The sequence below is a fragment of the Mizuhopecten yessoensis genome, unplaced genomic scaffold (assembly GCF_002113885.1).
Source record: "Mizuhopecten yessoensis strain PY_sf001 unplaced genomic scaffold, ASM211388v2 scaffold10867, whole genome shotgun sequence".
Taxonomy (NCBI): Eukaryota; Metazoa; Mollusca; class Bivalvia; order Pectinida; family Pectinidae; genus Mizuhopecten; species Mizuhopecten yessoensis.
The window spans coordinates 1,224,846-1,244,180 of NW_018408761.1; the positions used below are offsets into that span (position 1 = coordinate 1,224,846).

The following is a 19,335-nucleotide window of genomic DNA, read 5'->3' on the forward strand; positions in this document are numbered from 1 at the left end:
GAACTTCTATCTAAGAGTTCGGTGGGTCCTGGTTCGAAATATATACAAAGGGAGACGATTCCTATGAAAATCAATTTTCGTAAAGGTTATATGAAATATATATATTCTTTCTGCTTAAGTTTGTCAAGTATAATAAGTTTTTCCCTTCATCACATTTCAAAAATAGTATTACAGTATAAATGTTGCTTCCTCTTACATTTGCATATTTTCATACATTAGTTACAAAAATGCATCAGAAGGATTTTTAAGTATGTCAGATTGGCATGGGATAGGCGTGCATTGTTCCGCCCTGCGGTACTCTGTTTCATGGTCTTCACAGGACATAATGGTAATTTGACAAGATAATTTTCATTCTCTTATTCTTATTTAAACCAATAAAAAAATGTAATACAAAACCGATGAATATACATGTTTTTTTCCAATCAGAAAGCTTGAAAAGTGCAGATTTGGTTTTGTCCTCGATTGTAATGTCCAGCCTAATAATGTCTAAGGATTTGATGTTTTCAAGCACTTCCACTGCTTGTTACAGGGTCATTTTATTCATCTTAAAATTCAAGAAAATTAAATAACAGCAACTTTGGTATGAACAGTATTTATAAAGAAACCTTCTCTATAATTATGTAGTTCGGACTAAAAGAGTTTTATGGGAACAGCTTTTTTCTTATAGAAATTGTTTCTTGAAAAAAGACTTTCAAATTCAATTATACCTAATGGAGGAATCAGTTGTTTAAAGAAGCAAATTGCAGTTTGATTTTGGTGAGCAGTTTCAAATATGCGACAGCAAGCATTGTACTTGGGAATAAGGAAGAACATTTATTTTGGTTTACAATGAATTGGGATGTGCTTATAATAATTTGAGGTTCTTATATACCGCTTTATCACATCCTAGTTCGTAGGTTGTCTCCAAGCGGTTCACAAATTATTACCTGTGGTTATAGGGCCTTTGCAACCAGCTAACATCTTTCTCAACTCCCTGGGGAGCATACAGCTGGTGCTGCCGTTTTGGCGCTCACAGCTAGCATTCTACAATTCTAGCACTGCCCAACCATGGACTCATTTACAGCCGAGTAGACTGGAACAAGCGGAGTAAAGTATCTTGCTCAAAGATACAACACAGTGCCGTGCCATGACTCGAACCCTTCGGTCACGAGCCCGGCGTCCTACCACTAGACTACCGTGCCTCCTAAAATACTAAAATACTTATGGTGGATTCTTCACTCTCTGGATCTACCCTCAATGCCATAATGGTATATTAAGCATGCTGTTTAATAACTGAAAATATTTCAGTATTTTCATTGAGTGCATCAAATATGGTTCCACATGATACAGAAAAGTTTACTTAACAAAGGCCAATACATTTGTGTTCAAGGTTAACACTGGAGTAGCAGGGTGTTGTGTAACAAAGCTTGTTCAAGAAAGACATAAAGCATCGTTATTCAGTAAGCATTTTATTTCCAAGGTATACCGACTGCTGTTGACAATACACAGAAAACAGTAATAATATAGATATGGGCTTTTTGGGTTCAATATCGATTGAAGTTTGTAAAATGTACAAACTTTACACCAAGTTAATCCAAAAAAAGTGTTCTTTTTGAACTAGATTTGACCTGCTGTGCTTGTTATACTGCATTGCAAATTGACAAAGAAAAAAAATACAATTAACAAGGAAATTAATCATGTTTAGTGATTTTTTCTAGTTTTCAAAACTCAATTTGTATATTATATGAAAAAGAAAGGTCTAAACCTTGGCAAAAATTATCTGCCCCTGAATTCTGACCTCTGGAAATTCCTATGGTTATACATAAATATACAATACTCATCTTTCAAAACATTAAAGCATTTAAATTTGTAATACAAAATAATTAGGAAAACATTTCAAGTGCTAGCCAACAGCCAAAGCTAGCTTATTTCAACTCTCATACCAGGACCCCTGCAGTGTTAAAGTGGAAGGGAGGAATGTAGCTGTAGGGTACAAAATGGGGTGCAACATTTATCTGGTTATATTCGTTCAATTAGATAAATGCAATAACTTGGAAGATTTTGTAAAAAATAAAAAATAAAGATAGCTCCACACTTCAATTCCAAACAGAGTGAAAAATTGCTGTGTGGGTTGGAAATATCTGATGTGTGCATTTGATTAATCTGAACAGCTCATCAGTACAAGCAAGTAATACAGGGCAAAAATTAGAGACTGGATTAATAGTAGATACAAAGACAAACAGTAGGAGTGTGTCCATGAAGATAGCATGTCCAGAAACAGTGACACATAAGGTTGTTCCCGAGAAACACTGGATATAAATAGTAGCTTTGGTGAACGCTAAGATTAACAAGAGGTTGACAATAAATACTACAAAGCTACTAAATAGTGTTGCTCATAGATTTTAATCAAAGTACAGATATAAAGCACCTGATACAGCTGGTGTCCAAAGGAGGACCAATGGGAGGACCAATGTGAGGCGCGTCAGTGGGGAGTTTTCAACTTATGGGCAGGTATCTGGTCTATCACCAGTAAAACTCTGAAGGCACATTAAAAGACCAGGTAGACACTTTGATATTGTCTATAAAAGCAGGTAGTACAAAAAGTTACTAGGAATACAAATATATCAAGTGCCCCACCTTATAGTTACAGATATACTGAAGTTCACATTGTATATTGAAACTTTCCAGTGATGCTACTGTTTGTACAGTCACCACAGATACATATACCTTATCTGATCTCACATAACGGGTTACTCTGGAGCAACGGTGTAAATGATCACAAGACCATTCCACCAGTATGGTAACAGTGGTAAAGTGTATCCAATTTTAACTGTAAAAGTTTTCTACAGAAAGTCAGTTAATGGAGCTAAATGCTTCTCTGTTAAATGCATAATATCAACAATGCCCAAATTGAGACCTAATTAAAAATGCTGTGGTACTAAGTAGACGTTACCCCAGTTCCCACAAGTGAAATCATGTTTTAAAACTAATCTGTCAGTAGTTTTAACTCAACATTACAAATGTAAAACATTAGTTTAAAATACCTGTACTGTTGGAATTGTCTAGATATGCTCAGCTGATTATTCTACAAGATACATTATAATTTGTCAACATCACATTATAAAAAGATCTGTTTAATTAAGTCCATGTTAAAACCGATTTAGAATTATAACATAATTTTTGTTATTTTTCTTCAGGGAAACAACAAAAAGCTAGGAGATCTGTTGCTGCTTAAATCTGCACTATATTTATATCACTAAGATTCTACATCACTCTCACTAGAAATATAACATCATGCATTTTTTGCAACAACCAAGACAGAATTAATAATCCTAACTAATTGATCAATGTCTGTTAAGGATAGATATCAACAAAGCAAAGCAAAAGTATCCCAATAAGATCAATGAGTAAGTAATTCTAATGAAAATGAATTTTACATGTTTCTGTGTTTTTGGACCGACTGGTTCCTTGGTCAAATCTGTGACCAAACGAGGAACAAAGTTAACGTGTCACTGTATCACAAAATGGACCTAAGCCTACATTTATTGTCAGTTTAATAGAATAGGATTTATAGATAATGTTAAAAAATATCACTAGTTTCAGAATTTTCTGGATATATTTCTACAAGCGATCTGAGATATTATCTGGAATAACAACTTAAATGAATTCTGCTGTCACAAATGGAAACAGAGACAAAGATTGTGAATTAGTTAGGCCAGACAGACAGCCAACACTGCGGGAGTCCTCACACACAACACAAACCTCACACACAACCACAGGAGGGTCAATAACTCTAGCTACTTCTATTCAACCACAATGACCATCAGAAAAAGTGCCATCCAAATTTCCAATTGTATACTGAAGTTTCCCACAATTTCAGGCTGCACACACAAGCAGATTACTTTCCCATTATACTCAACACTGTCTAACCTCATTAACCTTTAAATGATGAAATCAATGCTAATTTAGCAGGTAATTTGAGTCGTGCTTGAAAAAAGGTTTTACTGTACAGTGCATATGATTGTTACTTGTTTGGTACACAACAAAGAGTAGGGAGTAGGTATGGCTGAACTGTGGATTTAGTTAGCAGGACATCCACATTTCATTGTGGAGTTCATGATACCTAAATCTTTCACAGTGCATAGACCACAACATGTTAGCAGGTTTTCACCAAACAGACCTGGGCACCACATCCCCACGGCCTGCTAACAAGATTGTATCCTACAGACCAATGGGCAGTACTTTACTGCAGCATGTTAGTAGGGTTTCACCCTACTGACCAATATACAGTATTTCCCCATAGTAGGCTAGCAGGATTTTACCATAGAAACCAATGGAGAGTACTTTCTAATATGAATAGCATACAAAATGTCCGTTGTAAACCACTTACATTTTGTAAATTATTTTCATGTTGATGCACGAGTCAATGATGAATTTAAAGATCTTAAAAATATTTGATCACACAAATATTCACATCAGACATACACCTGTTGTAAGTCCTATTTAAAATACAGACCCTAGGAAACCTGAAAAGTGTGTATTCACTAATACATACCTCACCAAACCAACAAATTATTCAAGAAAAATTCTGTGATTTTAAGTATTTCCTCCATATTGATTTCCTTGCATCCTCCTGTGGTATGATATGATTAAATAACCATGGTTACCTTACTCAACACTTAGGCCAATGCCTTTTAATCCAAATGGAATGGCTGATTGGTGACTTAAACATTGGAAATATTTGCTAATCATCATGAACAAAATCATACAGCCATTAAAAGATTTTCATGGATGAATTATTTCAATATTGTAAAAGTTCAGGTTCTCCTTTCACCAAAGTCACAAGTTTATAACAGCACCTTCTAAATATTAATAATTCCAGCAATTTAAACTTGCAGATTTCTCTCTCTAAAGAGTCTCTGCCGTACCATTATAAGTTCAATGTGTTATGAAATTACGCAGGTTAAAAAAAAGATTCCAGCCGATAAACAATGATGTCCTAAGTAATACCATGGTTACAATCATATCAGCACTTGTTTAACAAAAAGAAGGGAGGAAACAAAAAAGTTCCTCATTTTTTCCCTCATAACAAACTTTCCTGCAAATAATTAATTAAAACAAAAAGAATCAAAGAAATACAAAATGGAAAATAATTGCAAGTATCATCATAATTTTATCATCGTAAGTATTTAACACCATTGTTCATGTACACACAATCACTCTACACCAGTTCCCAGCGCGCCTCACTCGTCCCCGGTACTGAGGCGAGCGATAACACCTTCATAGTTTTCACACTAATAACTACACTCTCTTGTTGTGGAACATCCCTCGTCTTGTGACCTCTGACATTGTCCCATGACCTCCAGGGACGTTGTAGGGCTACACCGTTGTCCCCATCAATGCACTTCTCACTCAGGCCTGCCCCACAACACTTGCATACAAAAACACATATTTTTTTTTATAAATTGATCTCCTAAACATAGCTCCCTGCCACCCCCCTATCCAATCTTTCAAAAACATTACTTTTCATGTATCCAATCTCAAACATAAATAAATTTTTATAACCGTAAATATTACTAACGTTTTGCAAATTATTTCCTTTTTACTGACATTTGAAAATAATTAAATTTCCTAATCACATCCATCTTATAAACATGAAATGAAAAAAAAAGTTATCAAAATAGTTTTTTTGAGCAAATAAAAACTTTGAAGAAACATTTTAGTATATAAACAAAGGAGCTAGCATATAAACAAGGTACACATTAACCAAATGGATTAACAGCATTACATGCCTGTATATATAATATATATATATGTATATAATATATCATTTAACAATTTTAACAGATTTCTTAATTAAACCAACACAAATATTACAAAGGGTAAAATAAAGTTTTCTTTCAGATATGCAGTGCAAAAATATCAAAACAGTTCTGGGTATCATGGAACACACAGGAAAGTGCATGTTTCTATGACTAAAAATGCAGATATTTCAATAGTTTATTGTCCGAGCTGACTTTTACATGGTAACAGACGTACAATACAGCGATACAATTATCTACCTAGGAAACCTGTGCAGTCAAAATAGGAATGTTGTTACTGATACATGAAGATAAACTCTCTACTGACACAAGTGTTACCAACTTTATCATTATACTTATAGTTTACCTCTAGCTTTCTAAAATTACAAACATACCCTTCAAAAAGAGCCTTATTGTAAAAACCTTAATTGATTGACTCCAATTTTTCATCATGTGGTGTTAAAACTTTGAAACTGGATGATTATTATAGGGTATAACCACAGTAACAGTTACACAAATGCAAGTACAACAGAACTTATTTAATTCCAACACCAATAAGTGCTCAAAAAGCAAGTTTTCCAAATGCTCATCTCCAATTTTATCTTCAAAACGTTGCTTTCTAGAGGCTTTTATCGCAAACAAACTTACTTGTGTTCTCAATGATTTTCTTTGTCATTTAAATGAATTGAGATTATTTAAAGCATCCACATCAACCCTGCATAGTGTTGTAATCAAAACCAGGTGATGACATTATCAAACTCAAACCGATAGGAAAGTATCAAGCTCGATTTTATGAGCAGGGAAATTAAAATTATCGGAAATTTTAACATGTTTAGGAAAATAACCAACATTCAAAAAGTAATAAATAATGCATTTGAAATTACAAACAAATATATAAATCAACTTAAAAACGCTTGTGTGTGGATTTGGAGGTTGAATGGGAGGTAATAGATTATGTTTGAATTTGAACTGTATTTTACTAGGTACAAATAATAGAATATTGAGATTTTATTTTTCCCTTTACTTTAAACTTGCCCCACATGACCAAGGCCAATCAACAAACAGTAACATTACAAGAAATATTTCAAATCTACATCTCTGAACTATTTTGGCATTTATAAATTCAAAATGGAATTTTTGCAACAGTGTTACGAATGACCACTGGTACATCGACTAATAACATGACTTTTTTGACAAGTCAAGTTGGTAAAGAGGCTGAAGTTGGCACCACATTGCTTTTGTCGATTTGACATCTTTATATTACTTTTAACTTCCCCTACCTCGTTACAGGCAGCTGCTAGTTCTACTGTCTGTATTACAAGGTCTTAAGGAATTTTTAAAACTATTAAATTTTACATCAGAGTTCAAGTCTCCAATATCTTATACAATATAGTACCTTTACTTGGATAATTATATCAAAACCATCTGAAAAAATAGTATCAACAAATCAAAGCACTAAATTCCTTTATATAGTCGTAATATCTTCCAAAATATTTCTGACCCGATTCAAACCACCACTACATGCCATACCAAAACCACATAGCATTGGAGATTTTTTGGTTATGTGTAACCAACAATTGCTTGTTATTTCCTCTTTTTTTCTTCTTCTTCTTAATATATAAGTGAAATGAAGTTTCACTCAATAACAGACTAACTCAACCATTTCTGCAATTTACACATGTATATATTAGCAGGTAAAACAAAATCAAAAATATTTCTGTACATGATAAACTGTAAACAGCAACTGTTCACACACTATCGACAGCAAATGTCACCGTTAGATTGTTTTGTGAAGAAAACTGTCAATTAACATTTTTTGACCTGTATAACAAGTGGCAACAGCTGAATGTAGACCATACTGTTACAGTAGTGTCTATATGCTTAAAATATCAACAGGTTTTGTCTCGGGCATGGAAAAATAAACTTTTTCCATTCACATAATTATATTTTTTAGGCATTTTTGATAAATTTTTCATTCAATTTTAACATTATGATAAAAACTGCATGGTAAGCAGTCAGTAAAATTTTGAGATATATCACCAACCTTGAGGTTGTATGATAGGTCAGTACCAGTATCTGTTGGAGCAACAATTAACAGTTTGTGTAAAACATTTGTAGAAGTCAGAATACTAAATTCTGAAGCTTGAAAAACCCCATCATGATTAAACAATCCCTTCTGGCTATTCCTCAACCCTAAAACTCACATAAAATGTGCATTAAATTCATTTTCTAAATTTCTAACATCATCTAAACTGCAACAATTACATCAAAATAGCTTTGGGAAAAAATGCATGTTTTCCACTCTGTAACAAAAATACATTGCCTATGTCGATGCAAAATTGACAACAGTGGCAAATAAATATAACAATTTATAAGGCTTGTACACAGACATTGGCGGTAGGCAAACTTAAGCTCAATTGTCTACAGGAAGGTAACATTAGCTGTTGCTGTGAGTTGATGGGTTGTCTCCCTTGTTCTATTCTCTGAACACTGTGTACTAAACTGTTTCCATGACAACAGGGTGGTGTGATCTGCTGTGTCTTACTCAGAGCTGCTATACACAACTAAGTTGGCTGGATCTGCAAGGATACATATAAAGCACAATGTATTATCACAGTATACGTACATCTCAGCATAATCAGTTTTGCAATTGATGTAATTCAAAATGGACAGGATGCTATATATACACATAAAGCTACTACAGACAATGTCACTAAACACACCTGACGCAGCTATCCAAGTGTCACACACATGTGATGGATTATACTAAAAAAAACATTCAAAATTACTCTAGCGAGACAGTAGTTAGGTTATAATTCACTGATGCATAAAATTATCATTTATGATGTACTGGTTGGTAAACGCTCTCTGTCACAACTACGAGTTGGTCCATCATGTACATTGAAACATTCCTGAAGTAACAGCTAACTATAAAGACCATTAGCCTGTTAACCTTGTCTTTGCTCTCTCCTTTGGGAGGTCCTAATAGACAGGTTTTTATAAACATACTACCTATTCATCAATATTGTCTTTGCTCTCTCGGACCATAGGTGTCAACCTTCGAAACCTCCAATGAGGGTGATCTCCCTCATTCAACATTTCCAATGAGGGAGATAGTGTGTAAAACGCCACTGAATCTGCTGTGCTCAATTTATCTTTCCCTTTTTATGAATTAAAACTCCAAAAAGCATTAATTTGATTCAGACACACCTACCTGGTATTATGATCATTACACCCCCCCTGCAGTACCTATGAGATCATGTGACCCCATGATGTAGATTTTGAGTTTGTGTGAGTTTGGACTTGATTGAGGGAGTTTAAGGGAGATTGGTAGGGAGGTTTGACACCTATGCTCTCCTTTTGGGAGGTGTTAACAGACCGGGTTGTCTGTATGAACTGATATTGTTACATGAAACGGAGATAAACTGAATGTGTAGTCTACATCTCCCCTACCTCAAGCATGAGGCTGGATATCATCAATTTTGACTGACTGGTCTACTCTGAAATCTTCTCTACATCATACCTACACACTTACTGCAGACAGATTCCTATCACAGGCAGAGAAAGCCTTTGATGGAACCAAAGAGGTTCTAGAATAATACTATATCAGATATCCATAATTGATAAATGACAATAGCATTAACCTATTTACTTCTATATCCCTTCATATTGAGATGGACTAACCCATATCAATGGTCGGCCTGGTCCAGACATAGAATCTGGGTGATAATAGGATGCACAATATCTGTGTCAATTATGCACAGTCCCCTACTTGGACTGCAAGATTAATTGTCTGAGGTTCTGACCCAAATTCTACATCAGAGACCAGCATTTCCCTGATACATAATGTCCCACTCTTTTCTCCCACCTCTCACCTCACGTTTTGGTAGAAACTGCTTCTGACATTGTGAATACATCAATAACTAGTAAAGACTTTCTAACTAACGTACAAGCAAATCGAAGAAATGGAGGGAAAAGTATGATATAACAAGGGTTCACTTAAATCAATGGAGACTTAAAAAAATCTTTACAGCAAGTCTGTTTATTTACACTGTAGCCCCAAGACTTTACTTTTGAAATGTAAATAATTGGAATACATTTGAGCAAACACCGATTTCTAATTATCACTTGAATCTAATGTATAGATGTGCATGGACTAATTAACCAGATAGTAGTAGTGTCCGAAAATAGGTGACACAGTGTGTTCCTGTACTTACTTTTGTCCTTCAACTGTACAAATTTGTCCCATTCTGAAATACAAACACAACAAAGAATTAAAGAATGCTAATTAACACCCTAGAACAGCTTTGTATTTTAGTTAGAAGTTTGTTTCCTGGTCTTCATCATGACAAAGATACATACTGCTGTACATTATGAATACTTAGGGTAAGAAAATGACTAAATAGAAGACAAATAGTGACAGGGTTTTATTGATGTGGGTACACCTTCTGTAGGACATTGTTTACTGATTTGTACGTGTGTAGGTGGAACTACCTAGTATAATGTGAGAGACAAGAGGCCCAGAGGACCTGTTGCTAGCCAAAGAAACGGAGCTAAAACCAAAGACTAATAGAAGTCAACGAGTGCTGATGGTTGGATTTCCAGTATTGGAGTAATGGATCTAAACACTAAGTATTTAAACAAAGGATTTTGTACAGATCTGTAGATGGATGGACAAGCTAAACAATAAATGCACCCTCCCTTATACAAAACCTGTGCAGCAGAGACACAGACATTTGACCTCTGTGACTTTAAATGACCTTGGATGCTAGTATATGATGTTTCCTGATACACTACAACAGCTTGTCAAAATGTGGACAATAGTTTATAGATGTTTAAGTTAACAGACAATGTCATAGCAAACATGTCAAAATGCCCTTCATCCACTCTACTCAGACACAAGCCATGCCTAACATTATTTTCACAGAGGGAATGGCTTGGTGTTCAGAGTGAACGAAATGTCGGCCTTGTTTTGACATGTTTGCCAATTATTTAATGATTTTTCCGTCTCGGATATTTTTATACGAGATGATGAGCTCTTGTTTGCTGTCTGCTAGTTTTACATGATAAGCATATACCTTAAACTGAATATCCCGCCCCCCCCCCCCTGCTGTTAGCCTCAGTATACTGGTTTATATATACACCATACACTGTATATCTGTAAGCCTCAGTATACTGGTTTATATATATACACCATACACTGTATAGTTGTTAGCCTCAGTATACTGGTTTATATATATACACATCATACACTGTATATCTGTTAGCCTCAGTATACTGGCTTATATATATACACCATACACTGTATAGCTGTTAGCTTTATATATATACACCATACACTGTATAGCTGTTAGCCATAGTATACTGGTTTATATATATACACCATACACTTGATAGCTGTTAGCCTCAGTATATTGGTTTATATATACACCATACACTGTATAGCTGTAAGCCTCAGTATACTGGTTTATATATATATATATACCATACACTGTATAGCTGTTAGCCATAGTATACTGGTTTATATATACACCATACACTGTATATCTGTTAGCCTCAGTATACTGGTTTATATATATATACCATACACTGTGTATATCTGTTAGCCTCAGTATACTGGTTTATATATATACACCATACACTGTATAGCTGTTAGCCTCAGTAAACAGGTTTATATATATACACCATACACTGTATAGCTGTTAACCTCAGTAAACTGGTTAATATATATACACAATACACTGTATAGCTGTTAGCCTCAGTATACTGGTTTATATATACACACCATACACTGTATAGCTGTTAGCCTCAGTAAACAGGTTTATATATATACACCATACACTGTATAGCTGTAAGCCTCAGTATATTGGTTTATATATATGCACCATACACTGTATATCTGTTAGCCATAGTATACTGGTTTATATATACACCATATACTGTATAGCTGTTAGCCTCAGTATACTAGTTAATATATATATATACACCATACACTGTATAGCTGTAAGCCTCAGTATATTGGTTTATATATATACACCATACACTGTATAGCTGTTAGCCTCAGTAAACTGGTTTATATATACACACCATACAGAACTGTATAGCTGTTAGCCTCAGTTAACTGAATTATATATATACACCATACACTGTATAGCTGTTAGCCTCAGTATACTGGTTTATATATAAACACCATACACTGTACAGCTGCTAGCTTCAGTTAACTGAATTATATATATACACCATACACTGTATATCTGTTAGCCTCAGTATACTGTTTTATATATACACACCATACACTGAATAGCTGTTAGCCTCAATATACTGGTTTATATAGGTGTAGATATATATAAACGAGTATACTGAGGCTAACTGATATACAGTGTATGGGGTATATATAAATCAGTTTACTGAAGCTAACAGCTATACAGTGTTACTGGTTTATATATACACACCATACACTGTATAGCTGTTAGCCTCAGTAAACTGATTTATATATACACCATACACTGTATAGCTGTTAGCCTCAGTAAACAGGTTTATATATATACACCATACAATGTATAGCTGTTAACCTCAGTATACTGGTTTATATATATAAACCATATACTGTATAGCTGTTAGCCTCAGTATACTGGTTTATATAAATGTATACACCACAATATATTTACACCTTACACTAGATGATAGTCCCAATGCTTTGATTAGTCGTCTATTTCAATTTGATGGTTTCAGTGTATTCATCATTTGTCCATTAAAACTATTCTCAAACAGTTGCATTCAAACTTCATATCAAACTTAAGATTTGTTTTTGTGAAAAAAAAGCATACGTCACCCTTATTAGCCATGCGTGCATGTGTTAAACTAATTCAACCTTGACTTCATAGCTTTAGGTAAAAGGCACAGTGACCTTACCACAATGTACCGCAATCTCTCTGTGGGTGATGCAGGTATACTGCAAGTTCATTAAGATATATCGAACAGCTTGAAATGTAAAATTGTCACCAATACTAGATTTCACAGGGAATTAAGCACTTATTTGACCTTTGACCTATAGGTGAAGGTCACTGTGACCTAAACATATTGCACTGTACACCTGTAGTTATACAGATGCATTTCAAATTTCATAAAGATATCTTTAACAGCCTAACAGTAATGACCTACAACATTCACTAAAATGGTACATTTTAACTGTCAAAGTCAGGGCTATAATCGTTCAAGTGGACAATGCTCTTAGAAAGTAGCATGTACACCTATCTAGAGTATTGAAACTAACATGGCTACCACAACAAATAACTGCATTTCCATTGTTAAGTGCTGTTTACAACATCAAATGATATTTCAACAAACAGGGTGTGTTTGGACTACTCACCTCTGACGACATAGGACACAGCCTCAGCCATATTAAAGCATGCCTTGTCCACATTTTTCTCAGGAACAAACCTCAGCTGCCTGGCACAATCAGTCTTATCACTAGCACTGGGAATTGAAGAAGCTACATCCATCAATTTATTATTAGCATTTCCATAGCTCACAACAATGCTGTTTGGCCTGGAGTTATTTCCCTTAGGTATATCAGGGTCACTAGAGATCTTGTTTTCTATGGTTGATTTTGATGTCTGACAATTATGCAATGCCATATTGCTCGTTTCAACTGAGGCAGATAGAACAATTTCACAATGGTCTGTTTTGGGTAATACAACACCATTTTTCCCTGAAAGGGAATGGCTTATTTTGGATATATTGTCTTTTGATAAATTTGTAACAACACTTTGTTTGCATTTCTCATTATCAAAAGTTAAACTAGAGGTTATACACATTTCATTGGAAGTTTCTGAATGGCTATGTTGATGTGAAGACGTTATCACAGAGTTTATATCCACACTAGGGACATCACTTTCACTGGGGCTCGACTGATGACTTAGAACTGAGGTGGCAGACGGAGATGAAGTAGACGAAAGACTTGTATCATCAACAACATTACACTGTCCTTGGGAGATCCCAACTGAATCTGTGTCTATAGCTAGCTCAAAGCCAAATGTAATATCTAAATTTTTCGGCACCTGATTCATTTTTTTATCTAAGAAAATGACAGATTTGTTTTTGTGGACTTTTCTTCCGTTTCCGATTTGATGTTTAGTAGGAGGCACAAGTGACTTAGTTTGTTGACCCCCACACTTGGGGCTCGGTTCCTTCAGGGGCAGAATACACTCCCCTGGGGCACCATTTACACCCTCCATAGAGGGGAGAGGTGCACTTTCCACATCACCGTTCCCTCTGAGGGGAGTAACTACACCGACATCCTCTGGCAGCAGAGTCTTATTAATGGTAGAGGGTGAAACTGAAACTTTATGGTCTGATAATGAATTTGTCCCTTTGCACTTACGTGAAACACTTGCCATTGTCACATCACCAAACATTACTTTACTACAAATTGGAGCACTAGCCGAGGACACCACCACCTCAAAGGGGTCCTCTGACATGAAACAAGCACTAGGACTAGCAACAGGGGACACTGCTTCCTGCTCTCCAGGAGCAACTGACTCTTCCTCAGCCTCCCCAGGGGCAAGGAGAAGCTCCTGACTGCCGCCATATTTTAGGCGTGTTTGGAGCATATTGTCAGTTTCCTTGAGGTTATTTTCAGGACTTGAGCCTATGGAGTGCCTCCTTTCTGTGGGGCTGCCCTTCCAGTTAGCAGACTTCCACTCCTTGTTGGCCTCCTGTGAGCTATCATAAACCTCTTCTGCTTCCCCACTGCTACCAGCTAGCGATGTGTTGCTAGGCTTGGGTGAGGCAGCCATCTTGGCATATGAGACTGGAAGGATTGGGCCACCGGGAGCCACGGGAAGGGATTTCACCGACTCAATGTCACTGCTATCATCTTGGACCTTTAGAGCAATCTCCTTACAGGGGACATCCCCTGTGGAGTTGCGCCGGCCTTCCCTGAATGTTTGACGACCACAGTTTATACTGGAGCTGGAACTGCTCAGAGCTGGAAATGACGAGGGACTGAGATCCCGCAGCCTTTCCGAGTCAATACTGTCTGTGGTGGACAGACTGTTACGTGGTGGAGGGGTCACTGATCGCGGCACTGGCTTACGAGGACGTTCCACACGTCCTACTGTCCTTAGAGTGGCATGCACACTGCCATTTTTAATACTGTGGTTGCTATTATTAGGTTCTTTGATCATCTGAGGTGTAGTGTGTACTTGGCCTGTAACTGGGCGTTTCTTTTTCTTACCGACGATAGTAAACTCTGGTTCTGCGGCTGGCAGGTCAAGGTCAGTGAAAATGTAGTTACCATAATTTTCTTCCGACATTACCACATTGTTTTTCACATTAGCAGCTGCAACTGAGGAAGCAGAAGCTTTAGATGGCACGACCTTCGCATTGTCCGACTTTGTTTGGCCTTCACATTCAAAGGTCTCCCCATGGGTGACTTCCCCCTTCACCTTTGAGTTTTTGTTGTTATTGTGTTTGATATTGTTGGTAGCTCCGGTGACCAGCTTCTCCTCACCAGTAGCATTCTTGGCCTTGTCTGTCTTTTTGTTGTTATTTACACTGGCTGAAGTTGTGACAGTCACACTCCCCATTTTCTTTTTATTGTTTTGAACAGATTTGTCCTCATGTATTTTATCATTCTCATGTAGACTGTTGATTTTGACTTTGCCTATACTATGCACCACATGATTGTTCTGGGTGACAAGCTTTGAGAAGTCTTTGTTGTTTTCACCTGACATGTCGTTATTTAGTTTTTCACATGCTCCTATAACACTTTCTTCTGAGGTAATCAATTCATTCTCCTCTTTTGAGGTTCGTCCATAGGAATTTCCCATTGTATTTACAGAAACACTTGTATTGTGAAGGAGAAGCAGAGAATCCTTGCTCTGAACAGCAATGGGATTCTCAACAATTACTGCTTCCAACTCAATATCCTCGTCCTGTTTGAGCTGGACACTGGGTAGATCCTCAGTTACTTTATCCACTACTTCCTCCTCCTCCTCCTTACCGCTAAGTGCACTTCCACTTTCACTTCTTTCCCGTCCACTATGACCTTCTACCACTTTGTTGTTAACAGGAAGTCGGTGTTTCTTGTCGCGACTCTTTTTAGCATTTTTCTCCGTCGTTTTGACAGTGGTTGTGATAGCGTCATTGGTTGTTGGTAGGGGGACAGTAGTAGTGTGGTTAAGCTTCTTGACAGCTTTTTTGGCTGCCGGGCCGCCATTGTCTTGCTCAATAAATTTGACAAGTTCACTCACGTCTTTATCCCCTACATAGTTTTCTACCTCCTCCGCACGAATCACCTTCTCCTTTTTCACCTTTTTCCGTGACTTTTTGGGTGCGTTTGCAGAATCAGCAGAGCTCTGAGCAGCAGACAAATCCTCAAGGTCTCTCACCTGTTGTCCACTAAATGGATAGTTTTCAAGTTGTTCAAGTTTGGAAGGAAAACAACCATTTTGGTTTTGACGAAATCTGGTCTTGCTTGCAGTTGCCCCTCTATCAACAGGCTGGGGTGGTTCTCTCATTTGCATATAGCTGTTTGGCATAAGTTGTGAAACATCACTCAGACGAGGGTTGCCATTCTCATCAAAGTCAGCTTTCTTTCCCTTATCATCCAAATCATCTGGAAAATATAAAGATAGGTCAAGATTAGGATTTTGAAAGACAACATGTTGAAGTGTTATATCCAGGTGAGACAACAGTAGACTGACAGTGGACTGTTGCTCTAGACACAAACAGGTCACACCACCTGAAACACACAATAGACATGAGCAATCTTTTCTACGGCTGTATGTGTCAAAAATAGTGTAATAAGTTATATCGGAATGTTATAAATATGCACAAATTATTTCATAATCTTGGAATTTCCACTACAAATACCTTGTACAGGTATAGATCCCAGGTCAATCACCCTGGTATTGTCAATTCTTGATATTGGAGGAAAACAAGCTGTAATTCTGAACACAGTATGGCATCCCAGCAAATAACATCAGACAAAATTACTTGAACCTTGGAGATCAATAACCTCTGACGTTCCACTTGAAACGATACAAAAACCTCCATGTTTGCCTATAACCCTTGTTTATTCCTCAAGTATTTTCTTTTCTTTTCTTTGTACCCATCCCACCAACACAAAATGTACATGATTACGACCTGGCTGTGTCTTTGTACCCATCCCACCAACACAAAATGTACATGATTACGACCTGGCTGTGTCTTTGACCACAAGATCTTGCTGAATGAGTCATTAAGATAGCCAAAGATAAAACTATGTGTGTGACTAAGTTCAAGGCTACTCCAGGGCTGGCTCAATTTTAGTTCAAAAAGTAGGTACAATTGCTACTTTTACCAAAAAAATCTGAATATGGTCCAGGAGCGACAAGTGTACATGTATACATATATATAGTCATCAAATATAAGGGTTTGTTTGGGTTTTACGTCCTATTAACAGCTATGGTCATTTAAGGACGTTTCAGGTTTTGGTGGTGGAGGAAAGCCGGAGTTCCAGGAGAAAAACCACCAACCTACAGCCAGTACCTGTCAACTGCCCCACGTAGGCCTCAAACCGTGACCCAGTGGTGGAGGGCTAGTGGTAGCAGAATGTCAGACGCCTTAACCACTTGGCCACCGCAGCCCCCTTAAATATGAGGGTACACGTATATTGGCACCATATATATTTTGTATAATGGTTCATGTTTACAAGGTAGTCACCAAAAAAAGGGGGGGGGGGGTCAATATAAAGATATTTATATAGTATAAAAACTGTGGGTATAGGTAGACTTGAAATGCACCTATTTCACAGGTTTATGCTGTGTAACCTTGATAAATCATATCCTAGTGTACAGATTTGTGTTTGTAAATAAGCTATTGGACCAGATCACCTATCTACAGCTATATATGGTTATAATTACAGTATGGTACTGATTACAGTCATACACACAACAATCTGTTTACAAGCTGATTACTCACATGACTATAAAACCTATTAGGCCCAGCCATGCAGCTAGTCAATATCAAATATAAATCTTCCTCAAGTATACCCCAGGACTGTGCACATGCACAATGCTACACAACCAACCAGCGAAATTAATTAGGTTCACACATTTTATATTTTTTATATTTTACTTAAATCTTGGTATCTGAAGTCCTCCATTTTAAATTGGACCTTGACCTAACATAGACCTTGTAACAAAGCCTGATCACATTTCAATGACACATGTGTATAAACAAGCCTGTCTGTGTTTACAGAAGATGCCCAACAACACATTTACATTGGTTCAAATCTCACATAACAATCCTAAACTAACTCCAACGGATAGATTTATACATATATGTTACTTATAATTGATCATTTCACCTTGGATATTTTGTTTCCCTCATACCACAAACCATAAATAAAGGCGATGTCATCTAATCACACTGCCAAATCATCTCCCTAAAGACAGGGGTTGAGAGCAATGATATTTACAAATACATAGAGTCTACTTGGGGTTTCTATGGAGCAGGAATTCAAATTAAACAGAAAACAAATCAGCAAATTCAACTACCAGGTAAACATGTCAAATAGGTTGTGGTGTTAGGAAACATAACTTTATACCTGGTGGCATGGATGATTATTCTTAGACTTCATGGTGTAGACAGATAGACTTTAATGTTGTGGCATAGACGAATATAATTGTCCTCTTACCTTGTTTGTTTCCCTTCCCATGTTTCTAACAATTACACTCAATTAGGCTTTCACAAGTATTTGTACCGGATGGTGTGGAAAAAAACCCAAACTTTCTAGATAAACATTCTATCTATATCCCTACACCATGATATACATAGACCTCAATGGAAAAAGTCTCACGGGTCAGGATAACCAACAGTACACACTAAGCTTCCTGTTTCAAAATGCTTCTACCTGTGTGTGGTTTTCAGGACTCTGTTTATTTTATTGTAGCCTACAGTCATCTCTGAAAAGCACTCACAATAACTAGGCAATACATATTAGTATATCATGCCCAGAGGCAGACATCACAGTCCCTGTCTGGTCACTTTAAAAAGACTGAACTTTCAAAGCCTATAAAAATCACTGACCTATATACGAAATTCAGTCCCATCTAGATCCAGAATTTTCCCTCATATCATGATATGAAAAAGAAAGTTTTTATATTAGTTTATAACGTATGTATCATAAACCAATTGAAATGTCACACCTGTCCTAAACAGGACTTTCCTCTCAAACAAGCACAAGTACATACCAGGTTGTTAATCACACTGCAACATGTGGTAAAACCAAGGGACTAATATCCATGTAAAAAGACATTCAAACATGAATACATGATATCAACCAAAGGCAACAGCCTGGAATATTTCTCAGTACAGCCTTTCTCAGATTAGGATGGAAATAGTGGCCATTTATCTCCGACACAAAAAAATGGTCAATACCAAGATGGAAAGTATATTCTGTAATCTTTCACTGCTTAAGATTATACCCTACCCCTACTTCTGTCCTTTGACCCCTAAGAGTATCCCAAGACCCTAGTTCTGTATGCGTACCCCCCCCCCCCCCCCC

The 19,335-nt window shown here is 36.7% G+C and overlaps 1 protein-coding gene across 2 annotated transcripts in view; it reads right to left on the bottom strand.

The window, feature by feature from the left end:
- Positions 1-1,432: 1,432 nt before the first annotated feature.
- The window catches only part of LOC110463099 (nuclear pore complex protein DDB_G0274915-like), a 64,841-nt gene continuing 46,938 nt past the window's right edge, over positions 1,433-19,335 (bottom strand). For both annotated transcript variants that reach the window (XM_021517446.1, XM_021517447.1), the window contains exons 3-5: positions 13,150-16,401; positions 9,998-10,030; positions 1,433-8,359 (exon numbers count right to left, since the gene is read on the bottom strand). In XM_021517446.1, coding sequence (XP_021373121.1) covers positions 8,322-8,359; positions 9,998-10,030; positions 13,150-16,401 — 3,323 coding nt within the window. In that variant the 3' untranslated portion in view covers positions 1,433-8,321. The remainder of the gene's footprint in view (positions 8,360-9,997; positions 10,031-13,149; positions 16,402-19,335) is intronic.